Raw genomic sequence first — 17,294 nt, forward strand, 5'->3', positions numbered from 1 at the left:
AAGCTCGAACCCGCGCCCATGAGGCCCTCTTGACCACCCTTTGTCACTGAGCTATGACTCTTCATTGTTGCAAGGGTGTTCAATATCTATTACATGCATGTAAATCCAAAATTTTACCTATATACACCGTGTTAATTTTTCGACATTTTCCGACGAAGGGTGGTCAGTTGACCACCCTTGCTACACTGTAGCTTCGCCCCTGTGTCTAAGGGTCATTTGATAGGGTGTATAAGAATAGTGCTGAATAAGGTATATTAGTAATGCAAAGATTAGTAATGTATGGGTTAGTAATGCAAACATTATGCAGAGATTATTTCTTATACACTGCTTGGTATTGTGTATTAAAAATTAAAATATATTGTGTAATTTTTAAGAAAATATTGACAAAAGTGCCCTCCATATTGCTAATACCATAGTTTACTATATAATAATTATACATAGGATAATATCAAATAGATTGTATAACTATATTTGCATTAGTAATACATAAATTAAAAAAATATATCAAATAAAAAATTAGTAATATCAAAAGGTAATGCATACATTAATTTCTCACTAAGAGATTAGAATCGAAGAATTAAACTAAACTTATCTTTTCCCAGTACGATAAATGCAAAAAAGCGAATCAATTGGGATATCCAATCATCATTAAAGGGTCGCTTTGAAATAAGGCTGCTAGGTGTCTATGTTGTAGGCAAAGCATTAAAGATGCGAGATATCATTAATTTCGCCGTCACTGGCTTTGAAAAGATAAGGTGACATAATTTCGCCGTTAGTAGAGACTTTATGTTTTCCTCAAATCATGCAAGATTTATGAAACAAGTGAAAGCATTGCTTTGTTGGTATTCTTATAAGTTCACTTTTACTTGTCCAGTATTCTAAAAATAGATTTTCACTTTTACTAGAAGACAATTTCTTTTTTCCTGTTATACTCATAGTATTAATTACTCAAATTATTTTCTCAAATTCATTAAAAATATGCATCAATTAATATAAATATCATGATAAATTATCACTTTATTTATTATTTGTTAAGGGTGTGCAGTGAACGGAGGGAGTATATATAAGGCTCCTCTCACTATTTCACAAAGTGTAGAGCAGCAAGCAGAGGACAGAAGGAAACTGTTCTTTCCAACAGAAGGTGGTTTTTGGGACTGATCTTTGCTGCTGAATCATTGTTGCATGAGCATGTCAAAGCAGATGAATAAGACCTTCGGACTTGTTCTTGCTCCAATGATGCAGGAGCTGAGCTCGGTTTTCGCCTCCTTTTCTTGGACTGAAAGGTTTCCTTATTATTCCTCTGCCACTCCGCAACCATCATTATCAACTTATGTTGCTCGGACTCTAAAAATATTGGTGTCATATTCGTGTTGGATCCTCCAAAATGCACTGATTTTGGAGGATCCGACACGTACGAGTTGATGGTCATGCAAGATGTAACCATGTTCAATCATTCATCCGATGAATGATTGATCAAATCCCAAAGGGCTTGTACAATGCAGGAAACAATGTTAACCAGTAAAAGAGCCCTTTGATTGATAATTGATATCAATATGCTTATTATAACGTTGATGATGTCACTCTCATTCCTATAGATCAAACATTTCACTTTCTTGTTGCCTGTTACGTTCTATTTCTATTTCACATTTATGCAATACTATGTAATCTCTCTGCTATTCAATCTTCTTTTAGACATCTATGTTTTCTTATGTTGAAGTTTTCATAAATGCACTCCGTTGCTTTAGCATTTTCATGTTATCAATAAGTTGATAGCTCTTACAATCCAAAAGTTTTCATTTTCGCAGTTGTTCCTGTATCCTAGTTACTATTCGATAATTCAAAAGGTAGTATTTGAACTTGCAAATTTTGTTCCAATTAACCTGTGACCGTGCTTCGCTTTTTATGCTTTTCTTCAGTATTGTTATATTCTTTCATGGCAGCTTATATGTTAAATGTAATCTTTATCCTATATGCAACAATCTATATGTTATAAAAAAGGACAGTACACAAACGGTCCAGAAAAGGATTAGCAACCCTAGAGGTGTGATATAGACAACCTATACTAATGCTTTACTAAAATCGCACAATGTTTTTCTTTCCAAGTTTGTAGAGACCGGTCTCTATTAACATCACAGTAGTGGGGTTCTTTTTTGTTCGTTGGCGGATTTTTCCTTGGACAAAAATCAAGTCAAAAAATATTAAAGACGTATCCGTACATAAATACACAAGTAAATCCCAACTAATCATTAAGTAACCCTTTAACGGCACACAAGCATGATAAGAAAAGCTCAAGTCAATACACACAAGAGAAAAAAGGACAACTAAGCTAGAGGGGGAAGCTGCTCTAAATCATTAATTCACCTGATGAAATAATCAGGTTGCATAGGAAATTAATACTAAGCAGCATACTGTGGGCACTTAGAAAGAATGAAACTTCACTAGAAAATCTTCAGCTTCCTTATTTTTTTCTATCCAAATTTTAACCCTTACAAAACCTAACAAAGAGCTAATGTAATCTATTACATCCATGCCTGGGCTGAAGTTAAACATAAAAGTATAACAATGCTCCTACACTATGACGCCGGTGTGCTTGCATATAACAAGGTGAAGAACATTTCTACTTCTGGCATGTCTTGGACAACTTGGATATACCTGTTCCGATTGGATTCTTCAAGCAGGATACGACTCATATGAGCGAGTCGTGGTAGAAGTTTAGCTAATGGAATGCCTAATTTTAAATTGGTTTCCCCGCACAGGACAGTCACGTCTTCCATCATCACATCCACTGCCGTTTTAAGTGACAAGTCCAGAATATTCTCAAATTCAGAGCTGCCCAACAAAAGGATAAGTAATCAACTAACAAATTTGCCAAAGTGAATTAATATGAGAAACAAATACTTGAATTTGAGAATATTTTGAACTGGCAGGCATAATGAAGACATTTTGCTTGATCTGATGCATTAAATTCTAAACTTTATCCTTAGAAGGAACACAGCAGATAGCTCCATTTTTCCTCTTTATTTTTTTCCTTTTTGGGTTGTTGGCGGGGAATTCAGTACCTTTCCTTGTGCTCAAAGCAGCATAAAAAGGTGCAAATGTTACAAGCAGACCTATCCATTTGTGTGACATCGACCAAATTTTGACTAATGTGGAAGTATTTCCGCTATGTGCTCAACAAAAGATGTCAAAAATTAGCTTTTCTGCATAATATCGAGAAAATCTCAATGTTCATATAATTGTTTTCTTCACATTCTGGATAAATATTCCCCTAGTGCCTTAACCATTCAGTGATGAACTTGGTATACCAAGCTGAATCTTGTCTTGCAACACAATGGGAAAAATAAACAAAAGTACCTTGACAAAACGGCCTGTGCCTCCAGCATAAGTTGTTCGAATTTGGATGAAGGAGAAGGTTCTGTATTACTACTACTAGAGGTTGCTGCAGAGTTATATAGTTTAAAGTGCTCTGGCATCAAAAAACCCAGCCAGTGATGAGGGCTTCCCATGCTCATGAAGGTGTCCAATATCCGCAGAACAGTATCATGCAGTAAAGTTGTGTTGAAGAAATCCTTCAACTGTTTTCTGCAAGCCAGAAGTTCAGAAATTTTTAAAAGACCCATTTTGGCAAGGCATAGCTATTTCAAATACAAAGGAAGCATATTACACACAACTACACAATCCCATTGTTTGAGAAGGGTCAATCGTCTGCCTTTCATCCACCAAAATGTTTAACTCCAGGAGGACAATGTTCCAACACAGCATGCCTTCTAAATAGCATGTATGTTTGTACTACGACCATCGATTTAGAGACATTGTCTTAGTGAACCCCCACTGGTCCTATATTGTCCTTCATTATATCCATTCTATCACCTACAATTGCATGGGTATGGCTTTTTTGTCCCTGGGTCTTTATATACGGAATAAAGGTTTGTTTAACCCCGTAGACAGACAGGATGATGCGGCCTTTTCATTGGCCATTGGATTAGGAGGTCGGAAGAGGATAATCACAATTTGATAACTCAAATGACTCCATACTCAATGGCTAGTGCTCTTACATTTATTGGTTTCCAACTAAACATCCTTTATAGGCAACTACTTTAAAAAGAAGAAAAAAAGTGGTGCATCTAACTTCTAAAAGAATATGGTAAAAAATAGAATAGAAAACATAAAACAGAAGAATAACACACAAGTAATCTCATCTACTGCTTGCACATAGATATACAGGAGTGAGCGGAACCTGGCACTTGTCAGATGCTGACTGTTGATCTGTTATTCAGTATGTGGTTCGCACATCATAAAATTTAGGTACTTTGGATCTCTCTCTCTCTCTCTGTGTGTGCGCGCGCGCACGCATGTTATGTGCACATTCATTTAAATTCCAAAAGAACTGGGTTGTGGTTTGACGGAAAGTCTATGCATTTAAACATATGGGCGTGATTCTTCAAGCTCTCATAAGCATTGTTCAGGAGTTGAGCTTCTTCAATTCCAACTCTTTCGCTTCCCTTTTTTCCACAAACCCCAATACCATTCCTCTCCCTTGCCATGTCTGTTTTTTATTTTCTCCCTTATCTTATCATCATTGCCAGACTACAATAGTTACCAATTAATACCGCAGAAATCCAATCGATATCTCCACCTTGATGCCCTCCACGTTATCTCCCTCCAGGAGCTATTTACAGATGTGCATCACCGCAATATATAGAGCTTCTATTTTTTCCAACCTCTGCATCATGGCCATCTTGATTTTATTCTCATTAGAAACCAATTATCATAATAATATCTAGTGTCAATTGAATTATCCGCAACAGATGAACCTTAAAGTATGGTTACACAGTGATGGGAAAAGAAAAAAGGTAAGCTTGAAATACAATGACAGTGGCGTAGGTCTTGAACACCTTGATACTTTGCGTAAACTTCACAATATAGGTTAACACTGATAAGCATTTCTTTGCAACTGAAGACAGAAAATTCTGTCTTTTGATATAAGAGGGAAAAACAGACAAAAAGAATTACGGAATCTAACCATCAATTCATGAGTCCATCAGTCAGTTCGAAGGACCGAATGCCAAAAATTAGTTAGTTACCGACTGAAAATAAAATGGAAGAACTGAGCAACTCACTAACTCTAGATGCATATTTGAACATCCGAGTGGTGAAGAACAAAGTAAGGAGCCTACCCTTTTAGAACTTCAGATGCTGCAGTTTCAAAACTTGAAATCAAGGCAGGAAGGCCAACATTAATAAGATAGTCTGCACTGGCTAGAAACTGCTGCTCGTCATCTCTGTCAATTAGATCAGCTTCATCCTAGAATAACAAAAAGAAAATGCTCTTCCAATAAGTAAAAGAACTACCGGGAATACTATCAGTTGCACCTCAACAAGCGAAAAAACTGAGAGCTAAAAGATTACCGTTAATTGGATCAGCATTAACATAGAGTAAAAAGAAAATGCACTTGAAACAAGCAACTACAAAGTAGGGTATACCATAAAACAAGCCACTCTTATTATCCCTTTTCAATTACAATAAAGGGTTGAAGTTTCATTTTGATTTTCTACTTCTTATAGAATCCAATTCTTATATTTTCTTTGAATACCCTACACCAAAACAGAGGGACAATGGTTGTGGGAATTAGCCAATTTTTCTGATCGGTAAACTAGACAATTTTAGATGCTGAAATTTTTTCATATACTTCCTTTATCTGAATAAATGATAAGCAGAGTAATGATGTTATCTAGAGAAACATGATTTGTCAAGAGCACCCAGAAAAAGCAACCCAGACTACACACGTCGGGTACCAGAAACAAAAAACTCAATATGATACAAGAAGACTTGATAAGTTCCAACCATACCACCTACACAATAAAGACTAAAATTCCGTCTCATTACAGACACTCCGCAAGTTCCTTCCCATGTATAGACTCACAATATTCCTGCTCTGTCATTTGTTGTGAAAATCAACTCCAAATTTTAGTCTCCTTAGTTCCTGTTCCTGTTTCGTATTTGCTTCAGTTTGTTCCAATATCATTGTTTTCTTGCCAGATGTTCCAGTTCTCCTCAATTTGTTCATATACAGGTGCATGATACAAAGCCCTAGTGAGTAGCTCAGGCTCAAATTTTCTCAAGTTCAAATCAGCTGCAAAGAATACTTTAGCTGAGCTCAATCTTTTAGATGTTGAGCAAGGCAGGCTTACGAGCCTAGCCAAGCTTACAAATATTTCTTCAATTAACGTTCAGTCATGACTTAACTTATTGGGTTCAAAAATTAAAAGAGACCTTTGAGTCTTCTTTTTGAGAGAGAGAAAGAGACTCAAGTTTTCATTAATAGGTAGAAGGGACTTTTTTTTGCATTACTGTTAATGACACATATTTTAAAAGACCCAAAATTTTCTTATTTACACAAAGCCCCCTACTTCTCCTCCTCCAAACAACTAATGGATATCTAAACATCTATGTCTCAAACATTCTGGAAATCGGGATGTTCTTAACAATCTCAGTTCCTGTTCCTGTTTAAACATCTTTCCAAGAGTCTGATGCAGTCATTATAGCAGCTCCAAATTTTCAATTTATAAAATATGGACAATTATTTCATCTTATCAAACTGCTGACCTATTCATTGCCCCACAGATGCAGTATGCAATCAACAACCACATAGCTGTGGAAAATCATAACCATCCGAAGGCAAGACTTTTTAAGACATTGTAGATACAACAATCAATATAAACATAATTGCAAGATAAAATAGTAGTCATGGACAAGGAAAAAGAAGCAGTTCTTACAAGTTGACAAGAGGTTCCAAGGCCATGTGCAGTATCGATATAAAGATGTCTCCCTAATATGTTGACTTGAACTCTAATATACAAGCTTAGCACTGTGGTTGCCCAAAGAGACAACACAATTCTGGTAAACGCTGGAAGAGTACAAAATACAACATTATAAGCCAACTATTGTACATAAAATTCAACACAAACTATATGTGTGCACATGTCCATACTTAAAATTTTGAGTCTCTCCCACAGCTCGAGCTTCTCGGCAGCTGTTAGAGTATTTGGCTGGTATTTTCCTTTCATCAACCTCTCCGTCAAGAGAGCAAGGTCCAATTCTTCTTCTATTCGACTTCTTAAATTCCGCATTACATGAGGCAATGTTGTTGAATTAGCTATTCCTTGAATGTTCTCAAAATGTGCCTTAACCCTATGGAGGAGACAAATAACTCTGAGCATAATATAGCTCTAAGACTACATAGTACACCAAACAAAATGAAAAGGAGACAGTGTACCTTCCTTTTCAGGAAAAATAAAATAAAAGATTAAAAAGAGAAAATCTTAACTGGGATCTAATGAGTTCCTCATTTCTTCTTTCATCCGCGAGTTCCCTCTCAAGATCAGAGAGACGTCGCCTGTGTCCGTCATACAGCTTGTACAAAAGGTACCCACTTCCAACAACTCCAAGTGTAACATATACCTTCCTCTTATGCCTTCTCCAAAACTCCCTATTCCAATCAAATCAGTGTCAAAAATAAAATATTGATACACCAATACAATAGTTTTTTCTCTTCTAATCAACTGCCTAACCCTTCAGATTCTCAGTTACTTCTACACCTCTCTGTGAAAACCCAATTTGCAATTACAACATATATATTTCTTAAAAAGCATCAGTTAAATGATGCAAAAAGAAAAGAAAAAAGGAATCTTGAACAGCCACAAAGCAAAAGATAAAACATAAACTTGAGTATCACTGCACGGATAATAACATACCCAACTTTTTTTAAATTATCATAAATTATATTCATATGAAATTACAGAAAGGGAAGGATAGAATTAACGAACCACATCCAATCGAAGTACTAGTAGCCAAGGTTAATCCTGTTTTTTGTTTCACCGGCCTTGATTGTGGGCCGGAATTTTAATCTACTGTTCCTGCTGCTACTTTGTGGGAGGTTAAGAGTCCAAGAATGGCGTTGGAGAAGTGAAGCCTACTTCCCACTTCGATACCTCGTTTGGCTCAATATAACCAAAAAGTAGATGTGTTTGTTTATTTTAACAATTTAATTTAACCCATCTTTTTTAAATCAGAACAATATACCCTCTAGTATCGAAAATTATTTAAACTTACCAAATATTTTGCTATTTGATCATTTTAGACCCAACCGTTATACTATGGAATATGTATCAAATTTATTTTTATTTTTAATAGAGTCACGTGGCAACTCCTTATTAAAAGACTCAATGCAAATTTGATCTACCCGGTTCAAAACTCACCTACCCATAATCCGACCCATTACCTGAAGGCCCGAAGGCAAAAAGAGAGAGAATGCAAAAATCTGAAAAACAACCAATTATTATAAAATATAACTCAAAGTAACAATATGGAACAAGGAAAAACAAGTTAAAAGATATATAGAGAAAGAGATAAGAGATTCTTATTTCTTCTTCAATTGTGTGTATTTTCCTATCTATTACAAGGCATATAGGCATGAAAAGTGAAGAAATATGTCATTAAATATGTCATTAAGCATTTGAGATGAAGATCATGGAGGAAGAGTAGGCATCCACTATAATTTGATATTTCTTATAACACTCCCCCTTGGATGTCCATAGATAATGTCCCTCGTTAAAACCTTATTAGGAAAAAATCCTATTAAAAAAATAGTGAAGGAAAAAGAGTACACATATTTAAAAATACGCCTTTTGGTTGCCTCATTAAAAACCTTGCAAGGAAAACCCAGTGGGATAAAATCTTATAAGGAAAAAAGAGTATAACGCGTATTAACTCTCCCTGATGAGAGCATCAGTTCACATCCTTGAGCCTTTGCATCCCAATTTTGTATACTAGTTTCTTGAAGGTTGACGTCGGTAGAGATTTGGTGAACAAATCAGTCCATATTATCACTTGAACGAATCTGTTGCACATTGATATCACCATTCTTTTGAATATCATGTGTAAAAAATAACTTTGGTGAAATGTAATTTGTCCTATCTCATTTTATGAATCCTTCCTTCAATTGGGGTATGCATGTTGCACTGTCTTCATATAAAAATGTGGGTAGTTTGTCACACTTCAAAACACATTTGTCTCAAATAAGATGTATTATAGACCTCAATCAAACACATTCTCGATTTGCTTCATGAATAAAAATTATCTCAGCATGATTAGAAGAAGTAGCCACGATTGATTGCTTAGTCGATCGTCAAGTTATGACAGTGCCTCCACATGTAAACACATAAGCTGTTTGAGATCGAGTCTTGTGCGGGCCAGATAAATATCCAGCATCGGTATAACCAACAAGATCGTTATTGCAATCATTGTCATAAAATAAGGCCATATCGGTAGTCCCTTTTAGATACCGCAATATGTGTTTGATTCCATTTCAATGTCTCCTTGTAGGAGCAGAGCTATATCTTGTTAAGACATTAACTGAAAAAGTTATGTCATGCCTTATAGTGTTAGCAAGATACATTAGTGCACCAATTGCACTAAGATATGGTACTTCAGGACCAAGAAGCTCTTTATTATTTTCTTGAGGTCAGAACGGGTCCTTATTTATATCAAGTGATCGAACAACCATCGTAGTACTTAATGGATGTGCTCCATCCATGTAAAATCGTTTCAATACCTTTTTTATATAGGCAGATTGATGAACAAAAATTATGTCCGCCAAATGTTCAATTTGCAAACCGAGACATAATTTTGTCTTTCCGAGATCTTTCATCTCGAATTCCTTCTTTAAATAATCAATTGCCTTTTGGAGTTCTATAGGAGTTCTAATAAGGTTTATGTCATCAACATATACGGCAAATACAACAAACTCCGATGTTATTTTCTTTATAAAAATATATGGACAAATGGCATCATTTATATAACCTTCCTTTAATAAATATTTACAAAGGCGATTATACCACATTCTTCCTGATTGCTTTATACTATATAAAGATCTTTGTAATTTGATTGAAAATATTTTCCTGAACTTTGAATTATGTGCGTCGGGCATTTTAAATCCCTCGAAAATTTTCATGTATATCTCATTATCAAGTGAGCCGTAAAGGTAGGTTGTAACCACATCCATTAAATGCATGTCAAACTTTTCACGGATAATAAAACTAATGAGATAACGGAATGTTATATCATCCATAACAGAAGAATACGTCTCTTCATAATCGACCTTGTGCAACAAGGTGTGCCTTATATCTTTGTACCTTATTTTTCTCATTCCTTTTACGTACAAAGACCCATTTATAGCCAACAGGCTTAACACCATTAGGTGTTTGGACTACAGGCCCAAAAATTTCACGTTTTGCAAGTGAATCCAACTCATATTGGATTACTTCTTATCATTTTGACCAATCACATCTTTGTCGACATTCTCCAACAGATTGAGGTTCAAGATCCTCATTATCTTGCATAATGCTAGATGCAATATTGTATGCAAAGACATAATCCACCACTATATTCAATCGATTCAAATTTGTCTCAATATCGATTGGATTTATTGATAGTTCCTTATTTTCTTGAGTCTCAGGCTCATCGATATCCTCATGAATCTCAGGATTGGTTAAATCGTGGGTTTCTTTATGAGACTCTTTCGTAGTGTCATCTTGATCATTTATTTTTCTTTTTCTAGGATTTTGATCCTTAAAACCCAATGGTCTGCCAGGTTTTAGGCCTGCTTTTGACTCATTAGCTATGACATTAGAAGATTGTCCAACAGGGATATCAATATGGATTGGAATCTTCGGTGCTATTGCTGGAGTGATGGCACATGCTTCATTCTTTGTAGGGATATGCGATTTCGTTATCCTTTTCAGATCCGTAAATGCATCTGACATTTGATTTGCTATTTTTCGCAAATGGATAATCTTTTGCACCTTTTTTTCACAAATAGAGGCGCGTGGATCAAGATGAGACAATGATGTATTTTTTCACAAAATTTCACATTTGGTTCCACCAATTTCTCCCTCTAATTTTGGGGAAAATGCCTCATCGAATCGACAATCTGCAAATCGAGCAGTGAACAAATCTCCCGTTAATGTTTCAAGGTAGCGAATAATGAAGGGTGATTCAAACCCAACATATATTCCTAATCTTCTTTGGGGACCCATCTTGGTGCGATATGACGGTGTTACAGGCACATATACAGCGCATCCAAAAATTCTTAGATGGGATATATTAGGTTCATGACCCAAAACTAATTGCAACGGGGAATATTTATGATAATTTGTCGGTCTGAGATGAATTACCATTATTGCATGCAAAATAGCATGACCCCAAACTGAAGTGGGTAACTTGGTTTTTATAAGTAATAGTCTTGCTATCAATTGCAGATGTTTAATCATAGATTGTGCAAGGCCATTTTGAGTGTGAACATGAGCTACAGAATGTTCCACTTCAATTGATAAGCAATAATCATTAAATGCTTGGGATGAAAATTAGTGGCATTACCAAGTCTGATAGACTTAATTGGATTATCAGGAAATTATGCCCGTAATCATATTATTTGTGCCATTAATTTTGCAAATGCCAGGTTGCGAGATGACAATAGGCATACATGAGACCACCTAGAAGATGCATCTATTAAGACCATAAAATATCTAAACGACTCACTTGGTGAGTGAATATGTCCATAAATATCCCCTTGTATACGTTTCAAAAATGCAGGGGACTCAATCCCAACCTTTGTTGGTGATGGTCTAATAATCAACTTGTCTTGATAACAAGAAGTGCAAGAAAAATCATTATTTAAAGAATCTTTAAATTCTTTAATGGATGCCCATTTGAGTTTTCTATAATTTGTCTCATCATAATTGATCCGGGATGTCCCACTCGATCATGCCAAAGTACAAACATATTATAATTAGTAACCTTTTGGTTTACGATAGACTCTGCCTCAATTGTACTAATTCTTGTCCAATACAGGCCACAAGATAAATATGAAATTTCTCAATAACCCTTTTCTGGCTAGAAACATTCTTGGTAACGATGAGATATTCGAGATTATTCTCATCTATTGTCTCAATATGAAATTCATTTCGACGGATATCTTTAAAACTCAACAAGTTTCTCTTGGGCTTGGAGGAGAACATTGCATTCTCTATGATAAGTATTGTTCCCTTAGACAGAGTTATAGTAGCTCTTCCAGAGCCTTCAATTAGTTTTGTACTACCATATATTCATCCACATCTATTTGGTGAATATCTCTTTTAAGGAGAAAGTTATACCATTATGGTCATGGTCAAAATTAGATGCAAGATCTGTTTCTTGCATTATTGTTGTCCTTTAATAATCACATTGCTAAAATATTTTAGCGTACAATAGGTACGTGACCAATGATCATTCATGCCATAATAATGACATTCTTTCTTATTTCATCTCAAACCCCCTTCTCGAGGTGAGTGTGGTACCACTAGCACGTTCATATTCTTGCAAGATTGAATATGTATTCATAATGATTATCGCATTGTTTTCACATTCACTTCAGGAATGGAACATAATAATCCATGCGTGCTTTATAAAATCTCATGCCATATCAATGGCAAACATCACTTTTACAAAGTGAAGGATTATTTTGAGAGCCAGTATTGTTCTTATTACCATAATAATGATGATTATAATTTCGTCCATTACCACATCCACATCCATTCATACCTCCACGGTAACATCATGTCTTATTTTAGACTTATGAGACTAGTTTTCACTATTGGTGGCGATTGAATTTAATTTGCATATGAGAACTTTCATTAACTGAACTCAATCAAATAAAAAGTATCAAGCAAATATAGAAAAACACATAATCAATTAAAATCTATGTGTCCTTTGTGATAATTATCCCACTTTAAGATGGAAGAAATATGATAAAATAAAAAGGAAAAATAGGTGCTTTCTCAAAGTATTCACTTTGTGTTTCTTAATATTAACACATAGGAATATAATACTTGTTGTAGGAAAAATATTTATCGTTCTTTACACCAAAAATCCTTACATGATTTGATGAACTTTCAAGAAAAACTTTTTCGTAAAGCAAGTTTGTTCATGTATGGAAACATAAATAGCAAAGTGTAAAGAAACTTGAAAACTAATTAGAAAAGGCTAACCGTGATGGCCGAATATATGTTGGGTTTGTACACCTTATACCGTCATTATTCTTACCATATTATTAACATTAAATGACACTACTGGCACTGGCCGCATCATAACAACTTAGTTGGCTAGAACTTCGTGCTGATAACGTATTAATAACTAAAGTAACAATATGGAACAAGGAAAAACAAGCTAAGAGATATATAGAGAAAGAGATAAGAGATTTTTATTTCTTCTTCAATTGTGTGTATTTTCCTATCTATTACAAGACCTTTATATAGATATGAAAAGTGAAGAAATATGCCATTGAATATGTCATTAAGCATTTGAAATGAAGATCATGAAGGAAGATTAGACATCCACTATAATTTGATATTTCTTATAACACCAGCATTGTTTTCATCTTTATTAATTTTTGCTCAAAATTTACAACCCAACTTCTTTGAATCTTAACCAAATTTGTTATAATTTGAGATTTAAGCTCCTAAAAGATTCCCAACAAAACTCAATAACACCCACAAGAAATAGTTCACATTTTCGAAAACCCAATTTCCGTGCTAAGCTTCAAAGCTTTCTTCAATAGAGTTTTAGCTCTTGCTTCAAGTACCAGCTTTCCAACAATGTTCTAAATAATACTTTAAATAAGAGATGCAGCTCAATTCTTCAAAATTTCAGATCCTATGCTCTTTTAGTCAATTGCTCTATTTAATCCGAATTTTAGTATTCATCGGCACAAGATTCATTCTAGATCTATAATTATTCGAATATTTTTGAGTTCGTTTATATAGCTGATAATTCAGATTTTTTGGTAGGTAGATGAATAAAGAATGAAAGTTAAATCTACAAAGATTGTTGAATAATCACCAATTCGGTATGGGTAATGGGTTTCTGCTCAAAACATACCATAATCAGCTCCATAACAATGGTTTCTGGTCAATTTGGATTATGATTTTTTTGTCCATTCGGATTATAAACATCGAATGACTTGTGTTAAATTCCCAGTTCGACACCCTCGTGCACTGGAGTCTTGATCCACCTCAAGATCACCTAATTTGACCTCGCTGATCAATTTGCTAAATTCGCAGGTTGTGCTGGAAATCACTTATATTTTACAAAACAATATCAGACAGAATAGGAGGGATAAAAACAGTACCAATCAAATAAATTCACCTTCCAGAAGATAAAATTTATTCCTCCCAAAAAAGTTTCAATGGATAAAATCTATAACCTTAGTCACATATCCAACTTCCAAGTTCTACCAAAGTCGAATTGACACTGCTTTCCTGATATACAGGATATCATTGTTCAAAAGCGTCAACTGGTTACTTGGTAACAAGTTGTAAAAGATAATAGACAACATTAACAAGACAGCGAATTGAACTTGGGATTAAGCAATACCACCTGATGTGTATCCTAGGAGGAAGAAAAGAGAGTACAGTTCATTTCATAAAAAGTATCCCAACAACAAAAGTAGGGAGTGTAGGACCATGAAATAAATGGTAGAAGCTGAGTTGCAGGTTTCTTATCCATGTGTATCACCAAACAAATGAAACTTTGATCAAAAGTAGGCAGAGAGGAACAACATACTAAATTCTTAAGTGACCATGCAAAGCAACTTGGATTTATAAGCAACATGATGCTTGTAACAAAATACTGAATAAAATCCCAAAATTGGAACAGCAAAACTCTCAAAACCACGAGAAACAAAGAGAATCCAGATATCCTTCTTCAAACATTTCAAGAGAAATCTAAATGTCTTTAAATGACTATGGCCGAAAAATGCAATTCCTAATAACGCCCAATACCCCAAACCCTAATCAAACCGTCTGTATATCCACTGAAAAGCGTGCTTCCATCAGCACTCCAGCTCAAACAGGTGCAGTACATGATCTGCCAAATGAGATTCAACAATATCAGACAATTCAATCGATAACAGAATATCTTATCACAATATCATTACAAAGTCTGTAACTGCAAGTATACAACGTTTGTACAAGAATTTAAGTACTACAGAAAGTCTATATATGTGTACACAGACCATACCCCTACCCTATGAGGACAGAGAGGCTATTCCCTATAAAACCTTGGCTAAAGAGGCAACAGGACCATAAGCAGTGGATTAAATAATATATTCAAATTAACACTTAACAAAACTGAGTAAATGACAAATTGCAGAGATACAAAAGTTAAAAGCCTAAAAAGCTAACCAGAATTTATAAAACAGCATTAACCCATGACAGCTTCTGGACAAAATTTCAGTCTAAAAACGAAGCATTAACCCAACCATTCAAAAGTTAAAAGTTCTCTATCTTATTTCAGAAAAGCTAATTCATCCTATACATCGACCTAATTTTAGATGTTTTATGTATAGACAAATGTTGCCTTAGCCCATCTAATTTTGAGTGATTGAGACTCAGTTAGATGTATGTGTATATACTACTAGGCATAAAAAAGATATATATTCCAAGGCTAAAATAATTCAGAAAATACACAATTACATATAATAAAAAGAACGTAAATGTTGACCTTGTTTTTGCAGGCAGAGCCAGTAGTTCCTTCAGTAGCCATCTCACTCTCTTGCTTGAGATCAACTTTAAGATCCACAACAACGCTCTTGCTCTCCAAATCCCAAATCTTAATGCTAGTTTCAGTAGCTGCGCACAGCCAGTACCTGTTAGGACTAAAGCAGAGCGCGTGAATGATAGAGCCAGCATCAAGCGAGTAGAGCTTCTTCCCCTCAGCCAAATCCCAAAGCAAAATAGTACCATCTTTGCCTCCACTAGCACACAACGAACCATCAGGAGACACTGCCACGGTGTTCACGTAGCCACCGTGTCCAGCGAGAGTGGACCTCAGCTTACAGTTAGTGAGGTTCCAGATTTTCACAGTACGGTCCCATGATCCAGAAACGATGGTGGGCTGAAGTGTATTCGGGCTGAAACGAACACATGAAACCCAATCAGAATGCGAGTCGCCTTCCTGAATGGTGTATTTGCATTCACCGAGAGTGTTCCACAGCTTGATGGATTTGTCACGTGAAGCGGAGACGATCTGACGGTTGTCGACAGAGAATGCAACGGACAGAACATCCTTAGTGTGACCAACGAAACGGCGAGCCGTGGTCCCAGCTTGAAGATCCCAAAGGCGAAGCTCACCGTCCCAGGAACCAGAGAGAGCAAACATGCCGTCGGAGGAAAGGACGACATCCTGGACGAAGTGGCCGTGGCCAGTGAGACGGCGGCGGGGGACACCGTATTGTGGGCCGTCCTTAGTGAGAGCCCAGACGATTAGGGACTTGTCCCTGGAGGAGGTAACGATCATGTCGGAGTTGTCAATTGGGGTGGCGATGGCTGTGACCCAATCGGTGTGGGCTTTCATTGTGCCGCGGAGGACTAGTGATTCTTGTGCCATTTTGTCGAGCAGGTGGTGGGTGGGTGGGTGGGTGGGTGCTCTCGGTTTCGCTGTGAAGGCGGAGAAGAAGAGGATAGTGATAAAACGATATGGCAGTGAAGAGAAACCCTAAACTCTCAGGTGCGAATTTATAGGGTGGGTCAATTTTAGGGTTTTTTGCGAGAAATGTGTCATGGATTACTGGTCCGAGTTGCTGCTTGGGCAAACGGATCAGGTTTCCTGGGCCTGCTCTGTTTGGATATGGTCCATTTACATAATGTTGGACAATCAGCTCTATTGTGTCTCACCGTAATTTAGTGTTATTAACTTCCTATAGCTACTATATACATATTTACTTCATATAGCTAATATTTTATTGCTACCGACTGTATTTGTTGTATTCGCGCGACCGTATTCATGAATACAATCGGGAAATTCATCTAAAAAATAGAGAGTCCAACTGTTTAATAACAGAAAAAGAAATCAATTAGTGTGTCTCACTCTTAAAAGATCTCAACAAAGTCAATTCAAACACGCCTCATTAAATTTTATGGTGTAGATTATTTTTTTTAATTACCCGGTTGTATTCGATGTATTTGCATTTCTGTATTCATAAATACAGTCATGTAATTCGCCTATAAATAGGGAGTACATTTGTATAATAGCGTACAAAGCAATTAATTAGCGTGTATCACTCCTAAACGATCTCAATTCAAACACATCTCATTATCATGCCATAATTAGAAGATTTTTTTCTGTTGCATCCCGTACTTTAATATTAGGATGAGTCGTAGTAATTCATATGAGCTTGAACGGATTAAGATCATTCATG

The 17,294-nt window shown here is 35.8% G+C and overlaps 2 protein-coding genes across 2 annotated transcripts; both read right to left on the reverse strand.

Annotated features, from left to right (window-relative positions):
* Positions 1–2,223: 2,223 nt before the first annotated feature.
* On the reverse strand, positions 2,224–8,007 carry LOC104095685 (peroxisome biogenesis protein 3-2). Its single transcript, XM_009601868.4, has 7 exons — positions 7,828–8,007; positions 7,329–7,490; positions 6,993–7,192; positions 6,778–6,908; positions 5,178–5,305; positions 3,355–3,582; positions 2,224–2,829 (listed from the first exon to the last, which is right to left on the reverse strand). The coding sequence occupies exons 1-7, from the start codon at positions 7,830–7,832 to the stop codon at positions 2,574–2,576; spliced, it is 1,110 nt and encodes a 369-aa protein (XP_009600163.1). The 5' UTR covers positions 7,833–8,007; the 3' UTR covers positions 2,224–2,573.
* Positions 8,008–14,671: 6,664 nt separating this feature from the next.
* On the reverse strand, positions 14,672–16,592 carry LOC104095684 (small ribosomal subunit protein RACK1). Its single transcript, XM_009601867.4, has 2 exons — positions 15,599–16,592; positions 14,672–14,962 (listed from the first exon to the last, which is right to left on the reverse strand). Exons 1-2 carry the CDS (start codon positions 16,481–16,483, stop codon positions 14,861–14,863), a joined length of 987 nt encoding a protein of 328 aa, XP_009600162.1. The 5' UTR covers positions 16,484–16,592; the 3' UTR covers positions 14,672–14,860.
* Between the last annotated feature and the right edge of the window lie 702 nt (positions 16,593–17,294).

The sequence above is a fragment of the Nicotiana tomentosiformis genome, chromosome 3 (assembly GCF_000390325.3).
Source record: "Nicotiana tomentosiformis chromosome 3, ASM39032v3, whole genome shotgun sequence".
Lineage (NCBI taxonomy): Eukaryota > Viridiplantae > Streptophyta > Magnoliopsida > Solanales > Solanaceae > Nicotiana > Nicotiana tomentosiformis.

Excerpts from the sequence above, each read along its gene's own strand:
- LOC104095685 (XM_009601868.4), bottom strand. Across the intron at positions 7,193-7,328 it reads GAGGAACTCATTAGATCCCA|GGTTAAGGCACATTTTGAGA; the intron begins GTTAAGATTTTC and ends TCTCCTCCATAG. Across the intron at positions 3,583-5,177 it reads GCATCTGAAGTTCTAAAAGG|AAAACAGTTGAAGGATTTCT; the intron begins GTAGGCTCCTTA and ends TCTGGCTTGCAG.
- LOC104095684 (XM_009601867.4), bottom strand. The coding sequence starts at position 16,483 with ATGGCACAAGAATCACTAGTCCTCCGCGGCACAATGAAAGCCCACACC. Across the intron at positions 14,963-15,598 it reads GCTCTGCCTGCAAAAACAAG|ATCATGTACTGCACCTGTTT; the intron begins GTCAACATTTAC and ends CTCATTTGGCAG.